This window comes from Anolis sagrei, chromosome 6, assembly GCF_037176765.1.
Source record: "Anolis sagrei isolate rAnoSag1 chromosome 6, rAnoSag1.mat, whole genome shotgun sequence".
In the NCBI taxonomy this organism is placed as follows: domain Eukaryota; kingdom Metazoa; phylum Chordata; class Lepidosauria; order Squamata; family Dactyloidae; genus Anolis; species Anolis sagrei.
The window spans coordinates 10,316,574-10,330,025 of NC_090026.1; the positions used below are offsets into that span (position 1 = coordinate 10,316,574).

Sequence of the window (13,452 nt, forward strand, 5' to 3'; positions counted from 1 at the left end):
TTTGGACTGTACAGCCATGTTCCAGTAGCATTCTCACTTGACGTTTCACCTGCATCTATGGCAGGCATCCTCATAGGTTGTGAGGGCAGATTTGTCCCAAAATAATATTAGATTATCCTTCATATTGATATCCAATTTGGCTCCAAACCTGTTGGAAATAGCAACCTTCTACAAACCTCTTATACTAGTTATTTGTTATGCATATAATTCAGATTGCTTACTATATTGTATATGTGTGTATTGGTATGCAGTTTTCCCTTAACTATGTTGTTTGAGATTGTGGGAGGGACTGCAGACCATGTGATCAGATCTGGCATTATTTGGACTAAGATTCCATTTTAGAAGTCAGTGTGTGTATTGCATTTAGGTTGTGTTTGTTATGCATTAGACATAGAAGAGATTGCAATAGAATGCCTTAGAGAACTTACTGTTTAAACTTTCAACTGATAAGTAATGTACCTGTATGCTGATACATGAAGTTTGTAAGTAAATCAACTATGCTACTTTTAACGGAGACTACTTATTTTTGTCTCTTGAGAGTATGATTTAAAACCAAATACATTTCATGGGAGAATAGATGTTTCTTTGGGCAACTGAAACAACACTTCTGAAGATCTTCTATATATTTTGTGCACTGGTATAAATCTTTGTTCCTAACAGTTCAAAGACACAACCAGGTATATCTGTCTAACAGCTGAGAAACCTAATTTGCCTTGCATGAATGCTAGTGGATACATACCACTAAAGATTCACTGAATCGAGTTTTTAGCTCTTCTCAGGAATATCATACTTTACAAAAAGGTTATGATTTTCCAGATGGTGTGAATGCCAATTAATCTCCAAAAGATCACACTTCCAAAAAGGCTTTGGAGATTCTGGTTTTCCAAAAGGTTATGATCTCAAAGGTCATCCTTTTCAGGCATCCTGAGTGGTTGTGAGGGCAGACTCGCCCCAAAATAATATTAGGTTGTCCTTCATATTGATATCCATTTTGGCTCCAAGCCAGAACATGATGATATCCTATTTTTGATAAAATAGGGAGAGAAAGAATATTGCAGTATCTGGAAAAGGGAGCCAACATGTTTGTGACTCAGTGCTCTGGAATTGAGATCTAAAGAAGTAATTTTCTTCCCCTGCAATTATATAGATGACTATAATTTATCAGACCTATGCACTTTCCAGAGGAAAGTACTAAACAGCCAGATGTGACCGGTGTGTGCTTAGAAATAACCTCTAGGTGTGAGAGAGCCAGAAACAGGAGCAAGAGGTAGGCAAGGCTCTGTCTGCAATTTCTTTCCCTCTCTTAGCCTATGTCAACATTTTAGCTGTCTGAATTAGGATTAGCTTGGCTAGCCTGTCGATGCTAAAGCCAAGGCTGACACATTCTACTTTCAGAGCTGTGTTTGCAAGTGCAGTCCCTAGTCAACGAAACAAAACCCAAGGAGCATATAGATATGGATGCAGTAAGAGTCATATGGAGAAGAGCTTTTACTCCAAGATGATAGGGGCATTGATATTTCTGTTACTGCTCCCACCCATTGTGTGTACCCTTAAAAAAGGAAGTGTGAGATGCTCTGGAGACAATCCACTCTCTGTACCACATGAGTGGTACCAGCCTGGTGACCACATCATTGGTGGGGTCATCTCACAGATTGCCTATATGGTCAATGCGATTACATTCACAGAACATCCTTCTCAGGGGCATTTGGAGATTCCAAAGTAAGCATTTCTTATTATTTCTCTCTGTAGGTTCTCTTCTTTGCGTAGTCATCTACATTCAGTAAGAAAGGATGTTGACAGAAACACATATGGGATTGATCCAATCCATGCTCACTGCTTCTTCTACATGCACTTTGCATACGACCATATGACTCTGCATCTGATTCAATGCTTAAATGATGGATGCTACTGAACATATTAAACCCAAAACAGGAGAAGATCTTCCAAAGTAGATAATGACTCTTGTTTCAGGTAGTCTTCCATAAAAATTCACCAAATTATTTAATTTTGATGGGGTTATAGAGAATCTAGAGAGCTGGCTTGGAATAGTGGTTTGAGCACTGGGCTAGGACCCTTGAAAACCTACTAGTTACCTTGGACAAGTCCCATTCTCTCAGCTGCAAAGAAAGACAAGGGCAACCCGCCAGCAAATTATGCCAAGGATACCCCATTATAGGTCCACCTTATGGTCACCTTGAATCAGAAATGACTTGAAGGCACACAACATCAAATAAATAACCTAAAGTGTTAAAAAAATTAATGGAGGAAAAAACAGAAGCAAGATATTTATGCATTCTTTCCCAAATTTTGAGACATTAACTTTTAAAAATCTTTTCACAAATTTCTTCATATTTGTCTATTTAGTGCTGGATTAGACTTGCCACATCTTGGTTCTAACATGCCTAGTATAGTGAAATAGCTCTGATACCTTTTCCATGATGGGTTTTAATGTTACCTACTCAATTTGACCAACGCAGATATGTGGGCATAATCCATTTCAATCTGTTTTCAAATCATATTATATGGTAATTTGTTTCTATTGTTTTTAAAATGTCCTTAAGTCATCTTTCTCCTTTCTCCTTCTACCACTTGTCCTTCTATCAACTTACCATTACCTCCTTATTTTTAGATCCCATTTTCTGTTTTTATTTCTAATTCAAAGAAGTTGAATAATCATGAAGTTTGAATGCATTGTATTTGAAACAAACAAATGGAATCAAAGGTTGCCATAATTGTCCTATCAGGTGGATGGTGGGGGGGGGGGGGGGGGCTGATGTTCATTCTGGGTGAATTTCATAAAATTTTCTAGTATATAAAAAATAATGTGAAATACTGGCCCAGAATTAGCATATATTATCTTTGCATATCTCAGGATCTTGTATAGCAAAAGATGTATAGGGTCATACTGTGAATCATTTTTGACCTAGCTCCTGTACCATAATTAATGTGCAAGAGCACACTGTAAATCAGATAGTCAAAGAAAGGAATAAGAATATGTCTTAAGTTCATCATCTATTGTAAAAAAAAATGCTTGTAAAAAAACCCACAATATTTTATTGTTAGCATGGTGACAAAGTTCTACCAGCACAGCCTTGCCTTGACATTTGCCATAAATGAGATCAACCAGAATAATCAGATCTTGCCCAATGCCACACTTGGATTCCACATCTATGACAGCTATTACAATCCAACGATGACCTATCGTGCCATTATAGACCTGCTTTTCAAATTGCGAAGATTCTTCCCTAACTATGAATGTGATGGGCAGAAAAACCTGATAGGCATCATTGAGGGACTTGCCTCTGATACTTCCCTCCGTGTGGCAGATATCTTAGTATTCTATAAGATTCCACAGGTAAGATATGTGCAAGATTAATTTCCCATCTGTTGCTGGACAGAATTCAAAGTCCTAACCTTTAAAGCCCTAAATGGATTGGGTTCAGACTCTGCCATATCTCTTATATAAGGCAGCATGAACATTAAGATCTGCAGAAGAGAGATTTCTCTTAGTTCCACAGCTTTGCAGACACAGTTAATGAGGAGCCTTCCCTCTGTGGCAGCTCACAGACTCTGGAACTCATTTAAATTGGATATTTAATTCCTTTAAAATTTGTGTTATAATTGTTTTGATGTTTTTTTTAATGATCATATGCTACTTTGAGTACCATTTTATGAGAAAGGTGGGATAAAAATTCAATGAATACTTAAGTAAGGTGATGTAGAAAAATTACATTTTTCTTTTGTAACCTCTGGACCGGCGGTTCCCAACCTTTTTTTGACCATGGTCTACTTGAACAGAGACCACTTGAACAAGGACAACTTGACCAAGGACCAATTTGACCAGGGACTACTTTCCAACATTAGTTACCAAAAGAGTTATGAATCAGGTTTTGGTCAACTTTAAATGTGTTTTGGTTATTTGAGGTGGTGATTCAGAAAATTACATTGGCTAGACCACATCAGCTCTAGTTTCTGATACATTACATATGCCATCCAGTAGTTGCCATCTCCTCACCCACAGAAAACCATAATCTAGAGCTGATGTGGTAGTAGTAATCTTTTGTGGGTAGTCAGGCTCTCCCCTCCTGGCATCCCCATTGCCTTGGCACTATAAGAGAGTTTTGTGAGACCAGTCGCTCTTGTTGCCATGTGGTTTTGAGGCAACAGTGTAATAATGGTGAGGCCGTGGGTCATATTGTCATTCTTGGGGACCATTGGTGGTCCACGGACCACAGGTTGGGAACAACTGTTCTAGACCAACTGTGTAGTTCAAAAGTAAGGAAATCAGCAGCATTCAATCCCCTGCCAATAAAAACATGAAAAATGTTTTGTATGCTCATACCGCAATTAATTCCTTATTATTACAAGGAAGAGTTCAAGCCAAAAACCTTAGAATATACTTTCACTGAATCTAAACATTTGTGTAATAAATATATAATGAAGATTGGCTAAATAATCATAAGCACAAATAAATTGCTGCTGTGATGATGCTAAAATATTTCTATATTTCTTTTTAGCTCTCATATGGCTCATTTGCCTCCAAAAAGATCCAAACAATGCGGGACTCATCCTTGTATCACATGGTCCCCAATGAAGTCCATCAATATATTGGGATAATCCGGTTACTTCAGCATTTTGGATGGATCTGGATTGGACTCTTTATTGTGAAGGATGATAGTGGAGAACATTTCTTGGGCATCCTGGAGTCCTTGCTTTCACAGAATGGGATCTGTTCAGCTTTCACAGAAAGGATTCCACAACATGCTCAGTTGGATGATGTAGGCGAAGTTTTTGATACCATCTCAAGAATATATTTATCTATTAGAGATAATAAAACTAATGTTTTTGTTACTTATGGAGACTCTATAACCATTAACTGGCTGAGGGCTCTGATGCTTCAAGCAGACACTGATGAGATCAGGACTGTATTTGGAAAGGTGTGGATCATGACTTCTCAGCTTGATTTCATATCCACAGGCATGACAAGGGCCTGGAGTTTTAACCTATTGCAAGGTGCACTTTCCCTCACAATACACTCAACAGATATTCCTGGGTTCAAGGAATTTCTTCAAAATGTGAAACCAAACTGGAACCAAGGAGATGGTTTCCACAAAATTTTCTGGGAGCAGGTCTTTGATTGTTTCTTCCCAGATCTGGAAATACTGATGGAAGTTGCTGAAACATGCACTAGTGAGGAGAAGCTGGAGAGCCTTCCTGCAACTCTTTTTGAAATGAACATGACTGGCCACAGCTACAGTATCTATAATGCTGTCTATGCCTTGGCTCATGCTTTGCAAGCTCTTTACTCATTGAAATCCAAAAACAGAGGAATTGCAAGGGGTAAAAGTAATGAACCCCAGACTCTCCAGCCTTGGCAGGTAATTCATGATTGGGTTTATGGTTTAGTTTCCCCAACTCCAATTTCAGTTAGGAGTCATTTTGAATGTGATATATTTTATTTGGAGGAGGAGCTTACTACTGCTGATAAGCAAGTTTTGCTTTTCATTTGTGGTCCTTATTCTCAATGTCTTTATGGACAGTGGAGAGTGGCTGGCCCTTTATTGTGACCTCCTTCCACATTATCTGAAATGAACATTTGAACCTAGGGCCAACCTATATTGTAGACTAGCTGTACCCGCTACGCATTGCTGTGGTCAACCTTCCCTCCCTCTTTCTCTTCTTTCTTTCTCTCCCTCCCTCCCTCCCTCCTTCCATTTCTTTCTTTCTTTCTTTCTTTCTTTCTTTCTTTCTTTCTTTCTCTCTCCCCTTCCTTCCTTCCTTCCTTCCTTCCTTCCTTCCTTCCTTCCTGCCTTCCTGCCTTCCTGCCTTCCTTCCTTTCTTCTCTTATTTATCCCTTCCTTCCCCCAACTTTTCTTTCCCTTTCTCTTTCTCCCCTTTCTTCCTTCTCTACCTATTTTAGACTACAACTCCCAGCAGTCCTCCTGATCTATCTATCTATCTATCTATCTATCTATCTATCTATCTATCTACCTACCTATCTACCTACCTACCTATCTATGTCTATCTAATCTATCTATCTGGAGGATTGCTGGGAGTTGCAGTCCAGGAATAAGAAATTGGAAATATGCAGGGATTGGGATGCTCTCAAAGAAATCCAAGGAGAAGAAAGCTTGCAGCTAGGAAGCAGAGTGTTTGGATCATCCTCCTCTCCTAAAGGGCCTATTCTAGGGGATGCTGGGAGCTGTAGTCCAAAAGAGAGTGTGAATATGCTTGTGTGTTTTGTTTGCCGGGGGGAGTCATTTTTGCACATGCGCTGTAGCATCTTTTTTTTTTTTTTGCTTTTAAAGTCCCTTCTGCTGTGTTTTTCAGTGTTTTTATGAGTGATGGCCACTCGTTGCCTGATAGGTGTACTGTGTCCAAATTTGGTGTCAATTCGTCCAGTGGTTTTTGGGTTATGTTAATCTCACAAACAAACATTACATTTATATTTATTTATTTATTTATTTATTTATTTAGTAGTTGTCTCCTGCCATGCATTGCTGTGGTCCAGTCTGTGTGTATATATGTGTATATATGTGGTTTTGCATATGTATTATAATGTATTTTCTTAATTCTTAGGCTTTTTAAGTCTCTTCTACTGTGTTTTTCAGTGTTTTTATGAGTAATGGTTACTTGTTGGCCTCTTAGGCGTATTGTGTTCAAATTTGGTGTCAATTCATCCAGTGGTTTTTGAGTTATGTTAATCCCACAAATGAACATTACATTTTTATTTATATAGATTTACTATATTTATACCCTGCTCTTCTCACCCAGAAGAGGACTCAGAGCAGCTTTCAAATTAGTAACAATTCAATGCCATTTGAACAAACATATAAAAACAATAAGCATATACAGGGTTAGTCAAAATGCATAGGCCAATAAGCCATTCAATTGAATGGCTTATTGGCCTATGCATTTTGACTAACCCTGTACATTAAACTATAAAAGTTAGGGGAAAATCTATACATTAAAAACCATTTATTATGTGTTATGATATCACTGCAATATAACAACGTAGACCCCCTTCCCCCCACTTCCCCCATCTCCCTCTAGATTAAAGCAGCTTCAGACCATTTTAGCTACTATGACTTAATACTATGGAATTATCTGTTTTCATTTTACAAGGTCTTTATCCTACTGTCCCAAAGAGTGCTGGTTCCTCACCAATCTGCAGCTCCCAGCATTCCACAACATTGAACCATGGGAGTTAAAGTGGACTCAAACTGCATTGATTCTACAGTGTAGATGCCCCCTAAATGTCTGTAACAGCTTCAGCCTCTTTTTTCACCTTCCTTCCCTGAAATGTTCTTTTGATTCCTTTTTGTCATAAGGAATACTGTGAAGTTTCAGAAATGAAGAACATGCAGATTTTGGGTGGTCACTAAGGGAATCACTACAATATGGAGTTGGGGAATGTTTCTTCTATTTACCAAACAAACCAAAAAGAATTTGAGGAAAATAATTCATATTCCTAGTATCTGTGTCTCTTTTTCCCTCTCTGTTCCTACTAGCTCCACCATTTTCTTCAAGGCATGTCATTCAACAACTCAGCTGGAGAAACAGTGTCTTTTGATGATGATCGGGAAATAGTAGGCGGATTTGACATAACGAACATAATCATGTTCCATAATAACTCCTTCCAGAGAGTGACAGTTGGGCATGTGGCTCTGAAGAGTACAGGGGAAGAAGAATTCGTCATTAAGGAGGACTTGATTGTATGGCCTGGGCATATTAACCAGGTATGGATTTGAGATGTAATTATTTGTCAGCTTAAGTAATACATAATTTAATTTAATGGGTTGTTGTAGGTTTTTCCAGGCTATATGGCCATGTTCTGGAGGCAATTTTTCTCCTGACGTTTCGCCTGCAACCCTCCAGTTAGAGCACTCAAGGGCCAGGGCTTCCCAGTTCTTGGTGTCTATGCCACAGTTTTTGAAGCTGGCTTTAAGACCATCTTTAATTCTCTTTTCTTGTTCATCAACATTCCAACACATTAAAAAACTCACACACAGGCGTCTTCATGTCTACTATAGAAAATAGGTCCCCCTGGTGATGCAGTGGGTTAAACTGCTAAACTGCTGAACTTGCTGACTGAAAGGTTGGCGGTTTGAATCCAGGGAGCGGGGTGAGCTCCTGTTATTAGCCCCAGCTTCTGCCAATCTAGCAGTTCAAAAACATGCAAATGTGAGTAAATCAATAGGTATTGCTTCAGTGGGAAGGTAAAGGCGCTCCATGCACATCATCTTGGAAGTGTCTATGGACAATGCTGGCTCTTCGGCCTAGAAATGGAGATGAGCACCACCATCCAGAGTTGGACTCAACTAGACTTAATGTCAAGGGAAACCTTTATCTTTTACTATGGAAATTGAAAAGTTAGCTCTGCAAAAACCCAAAAGCATGGATATAAGCCACACTGAATAATGTATTTTATCTGTTTGAAAGGTAGTTCCCATTTCTCAGTGTAATGGACACTGTTACCCAGGCCACCAGAAGAAAAAGAAAGAGGGAGAAAAGTTTTGCTGCTATGATTGCATTCCATGTCCGGAAGGGGAGATTTCAAACCAAACTGGTAGGTGAAGTTCTTCACCAGTTCTGCGGTAAATACAGCGGTATTTCCAAATTAGTGGAACTATAATAACGTCTCTTTGTTTGTTTTTTTCAGATATGGATGACTGTTTAAAATGCGCAGAAGATCAATATGCAAGTGAACATAAAAATAAATGCATGAATAAAACAATACGTTTTCTGGCCTTTGAAGAACCTTTAGGCATTGGATTAGCCTCCGTTGCGGTTTCATTTTCCTTGATCACTGCTTTGGTCCTTGGGGTTTTTGTCAAGAACAGAGACACTCCCATAGTCAAGGCCAACAACCGAGACCTCACTTATGGTCTCCTGGTCTCTCTTCTACTTTGCTTTCTCTCTTCCTTGCTCTTCCTTGGCAAACCTAGCAAAGTGACCTGCCTTCTCCGTCAACCAACTTTTGGCATCATCTTCTCCATTGCTGTTTCCTGTATTTTGGCAAAAACCACCCTAGTTTCTCTAGCTTTCCAAGCCACAAAGCCAGGCTCTAGGAAGAAGAAATGGATAGGGAAGAAACTGGTCCGTTCCATTGTCCTCCCGTGTTCCCTATTGCAAACAAGTATTTGTATTCTATGGTTATTATTCTTCCCTTCTTTCCCTGAATTAGACATGTACTCATTCCCTGAAGAAAGCATAGTCCAATGTAATGAAGGGTCTGTTGTCATGCTTTATTCTATCCTGGGCTACCTGGGTCTTTTGGCCATTGCCAGTTTCATCGTGGCATTTCAAGTCCGCAATTTACCAAAGGGTTTCAATGAAACCAAATTTATAACATTCAGCATGTTGATTTTTTGTAGCGTGTGGGCGACTTTTGTTCCAACTCACCTGAGTTCTAAAGGTAAAGGCATGGTGGCAGTGGAAATCTTCTCCATTGTGTTCTCCGGTGCAGGGATACTAGGCTTCATCTTTGCTCCCAAATGCTACATTATTGTGCTGAGGCCTCATTTGAACAGCAGGGAGCTGCTTATCCAGAAGAATCATTAATGCATCTATTTTCCCATGCCCATTATTTTGTTGTGGTATGTTCTGATCATGGTTTATAATGTTACTGTAACATAAAGAACCTCATCACAAAGGGCTAAAATCGGCGGTATACACCAGTTTAGCCTGGGTCACCCACAAAGCCTGTCGGCTCCCATCAAATGACACCAGCAGGGCTCCATGGGTAAAGTAGGACAGAGCCAGTGCATGACAACACCGCGGCAACATGGGAAGCTTCCCATGTTGTCATTGGAATCCATGGGGGGAAGCCGTGCTACCAACACTCCCCCCTACAGGATCACCCTTTACTGGATCCAGGCAATGCAAGACACAGGGCACCATGTTCCCCATTGCCCCTCCTCCCCAATGATGAACAGTGACTCTCGCGCCTTACAAACTTCTACACCAGGTCTGCAAAAGGCAAGGCTGCAAGAGCTTTTGCACATCCAATCGCAAACACCCCCTTAAATTGCTCAGCCCATTTGTTGTTTCCCTTATCCCTCCTTGAAACATTGTGCAATTCTTTCCATTTTTGACAAGTGATTCAATTGTTTTGATTTAATTATTGGAGTATCAAAGGAAAAAGTTCCGCATCTGAAACCCCTTCCAACCATTGTACATCTTTTTGTTGTCCCCCTTCATTGCACCCCTTGGATCTGTGTTAAGACACTGTCCAGTTCCTCTCAAGCACACAGTTTTGTCTTCTGAACAACTGGGGCACACACATTGCAACATAAACATGCCACATAATATGAGATGGATTAAGGATGGAAACCACAGACCACCTTTTACAATGCAGTCTGAGCCCTGCCACATGTACAATGGAGGATCTCCTTATAGCAACACCAGAGGCACTCCAAGTGACCAGCTACTGGTCAAAGGACATTTAGTATAATGCCAAGTTTTTTAAACTGTGTGTGTGTGTTTTTTTTAAAAAAAATGCATTACAACTGTAACCTCGGTTTGCTTCTGATACGATAAAAAACCCTCTTTTTTGCATTATAAAAATAAATGACAAGTAACCTTTTATTTGTGTTGACATTTCGGTTTAATACAATCATTGCACAACAGAAGACATTATATGGGAGCATTTTTCAAGGTGGTCTAAGGAGGAATTTGGGTATTGACATTTTAACATTGTTTTAAGGAGATTGAAGATCATTTTACATGAATATACAGAATTGCCATGTCTACGGATTGTCTACTGATGTCTACTGATGTCTACTGATTGCCCCAGAAACCACTGAATATTCAAAATCCAGAGTGCATACAGATTTACCCACATATAAAAGGCTCATTTCAAAATGGTATGAAGTGAGAATTGTGTATCTAATATGTATGACTCCATATCTATGTGGAATATATTCCAAGGATTCCTGAAACCATGGATAACAGTGAAATGTATATTTCAACTTTACTTGGCCCAGACACATACATATAATCACACCAGAAAACCTAGGGTGCATCTATAGAATTAGTGCAGTTTAGTACAGCTTTAATTGCCAGGACTCAATGCTATAGAATCATGAAATTTGTATTTTGGGGAGGCATCAGTAATCTTTGATAGAGAAGGCTAAAGACTTTGTGACATTATGACTCCCATAATTGCATAGCACTAAACAGTAGCAATTGGTAGTGCCAAACTAAGCCCATAGAGATGCCTACAAACTCTTCCAATGAGTTTTTTAAAGCTTGGGTAACTGAAACTATATAGATTATGTATATAAGGAGTTCATACTGTCTTTGACACACAAAGTGTCAGGTTGGTTTTCTCCACTCTCTGTATTAGTCAGACAGCTGATTTGTAACATGGTGGGATGTGGGGCAAACTGTTATGAAAGATAGATAGATAGATAGATAGATAGATAGATAGATAGAGAATAGAGTTTTTACATATGCATTCCTTTATTACCTGCACCTGAGGCAGACAACTACGAATGCCCCATCCTTTGTATGCCTCAGCATCAGCACATTACATGCTGGTCGCTTCTGTGGTCGCCACATGCACAATGAAGGATCTTCTTGCAGCCACACCAGAAGCACTCCAAGTGGCCAGCTACTGGTCAAAGGACATTTAATCAACTACCAAACTCACAAATTTTGTATTTTGTCTGTTTGTTTGCTTTGTTTTGTTAGAAATGTAATATAATTGACTGGTTGCCCTGACACGACAAATAAAAAGCACATTACAGAAATCTAAGAAAGTCTGTAAATATTAACAATCTGAAATGTGCTAAATTGATCACTAATAGTGATTGAAATGGACTAAGGCATCTAACAATGACATGATGAGATTTTTTTATAATCAAAATCTAATAGCTGGATTTTTTCCCTGTTAATTCTTACTAGTGTAGACCACTGTAAACTATTGTTGACCAGTAAATCAACACATAGATAAATCCATTTGGTGCAATGGCTCTATTTTGGTTGGGATTAATTGACAGATTTAAATCTCATAAATTTCTTTCTACTGTTTATTTCAGCCCTTGACAAAATGATTTAGAGTCCAAGGACTTCATCAGACCGGCAGGGGTAAAGCAAGGGACAGCAGGGGAAACCGTGGGAAACGGTGGGACAGCAGAAGGAGATGTCAGGCTCTGTTCCATCTCGCTGGGATCTGTGTTCTGTCTTTCCATGTTTTTTGCCCCTTCAAATCCTTTTTGTTTTGTTTAGTGAGGAATCAGGTAACACCCAACTCTTCCAGGAGCACTTTGGGCTCCATTTCCTCTCCACTGCCGAAATGGAGTGCCACAGAGTCCCACCTGTTGTTGCCCTGCATTTTGTGATGGACTGCATGGGACTCAGTTCCAGCAGCAGAGAGAAGCAGGGAAAAATGCTCTTCCTTTGCATCTGGTGAGGTGGCAAGATGCCATTCAGAAAAGCAGCACTGACAAACAAAATAGTGACAATGGGTCTCACATGCTTTGTATGTATGCAAGAGGCCCTATAGTGCTGAATTGCTTATGTTTATACTTGATGGGCAAACCTGATTCTGAAATGTTACCAGCAATTTTGATACTAGGTATTAATTGCATACAATAAATAATAAAGTCATTATCACGATATGGATTTGTGGGTTTTCTTGTTCCTTATGGTCAATTTGGTTTTTAAAAATCCAACCTAGTATAGTGATTTGGATCCCGGATTAGGAAATTGTGAGATGAAAGTTTGAATTCCTGCTCAGCCAAGAAAACTAATTGGCCGACCTTGTTCAGCTCAAACTATTTTTGCTTTAAGACCTCAACACACTAAAGCAAGCATCGGCAAACTGTGGCCCCCAGTTGTTTTGGCTTCCAACTTCCAGAAACCCTAGCTAGCTTGTTCAATGGTCAGGAATTCTGGGAGTTAGAGGCCCAAACAGTTTGAGGATGCCTGCACTAGAGCATGGATCCACTTTAAATCCAGTTTCTGCCTCCTGCAGAATTCTGGGGCTTGTAGTTTAGGGATGAGGCTTTAAACTGCTCAGCCAGACAGGTCTGGACATCACTAAACTACAAGCCCCAGAATTCTGCAGGAGGCGGAAACCAGATCTATGCTCTAGTGCAGTGGTTCTCAACCTGTGGGTCCCCAGATGTTTTGGTCTTCACCTCCCAGAAATCTTAACAGCTGGTAAACTGGCTGGGAATTCTGTGAGTTGTAGGCCAAAACACCTGGGGACCCACAGGTTGAGAACTACTGTTCTAGTGTGATTAGGCTATTAGAGAAATGCAAGATAAACCTTCTTGGGACAAGTTGTGTTAAGGAAACTCTGTGTTAGCATCACCATAAAAACAAGGAGAATTAGAGGTGTATAACAACCAACAGAGAAAGTATGGTTTAGTGGTTTGGGAATATGCCTCTGGAGTCTAGGGTTCAATTCCCTGCTTGAACATAGAAAACTATCTAGGGTGA

At 39.6% G+C, this 13,452-nt stretch overlaps 1 protein-coding gene across 1 annotated transcript; it reads left to right on the forward strand.

Annotated features, from left to right (window-relative positions):
* Positions 1-4,580: 4,580 nt before the first annotated feature.
* On the forward strand, positions 4,581-9,564 carry LOC132779212 (vomeronasal type-2 receptor 26-like). Its single transcript, XM_067469563.1, has 4 exons — positions 4,581-5,378; positions 7,512-7,739; positions 8,443-8,569; positions 8,663-9,564. Exons 1-4 carry the CDS (start codon positions 4,581-4,583, stop codon positions 9,562-9,564), a joined length of 2,055 nt encoding a protein of 684 aa, XP_067325664.1.
* Positions 9,565-13,452: the final 3,888 nt, after the last annotated feature.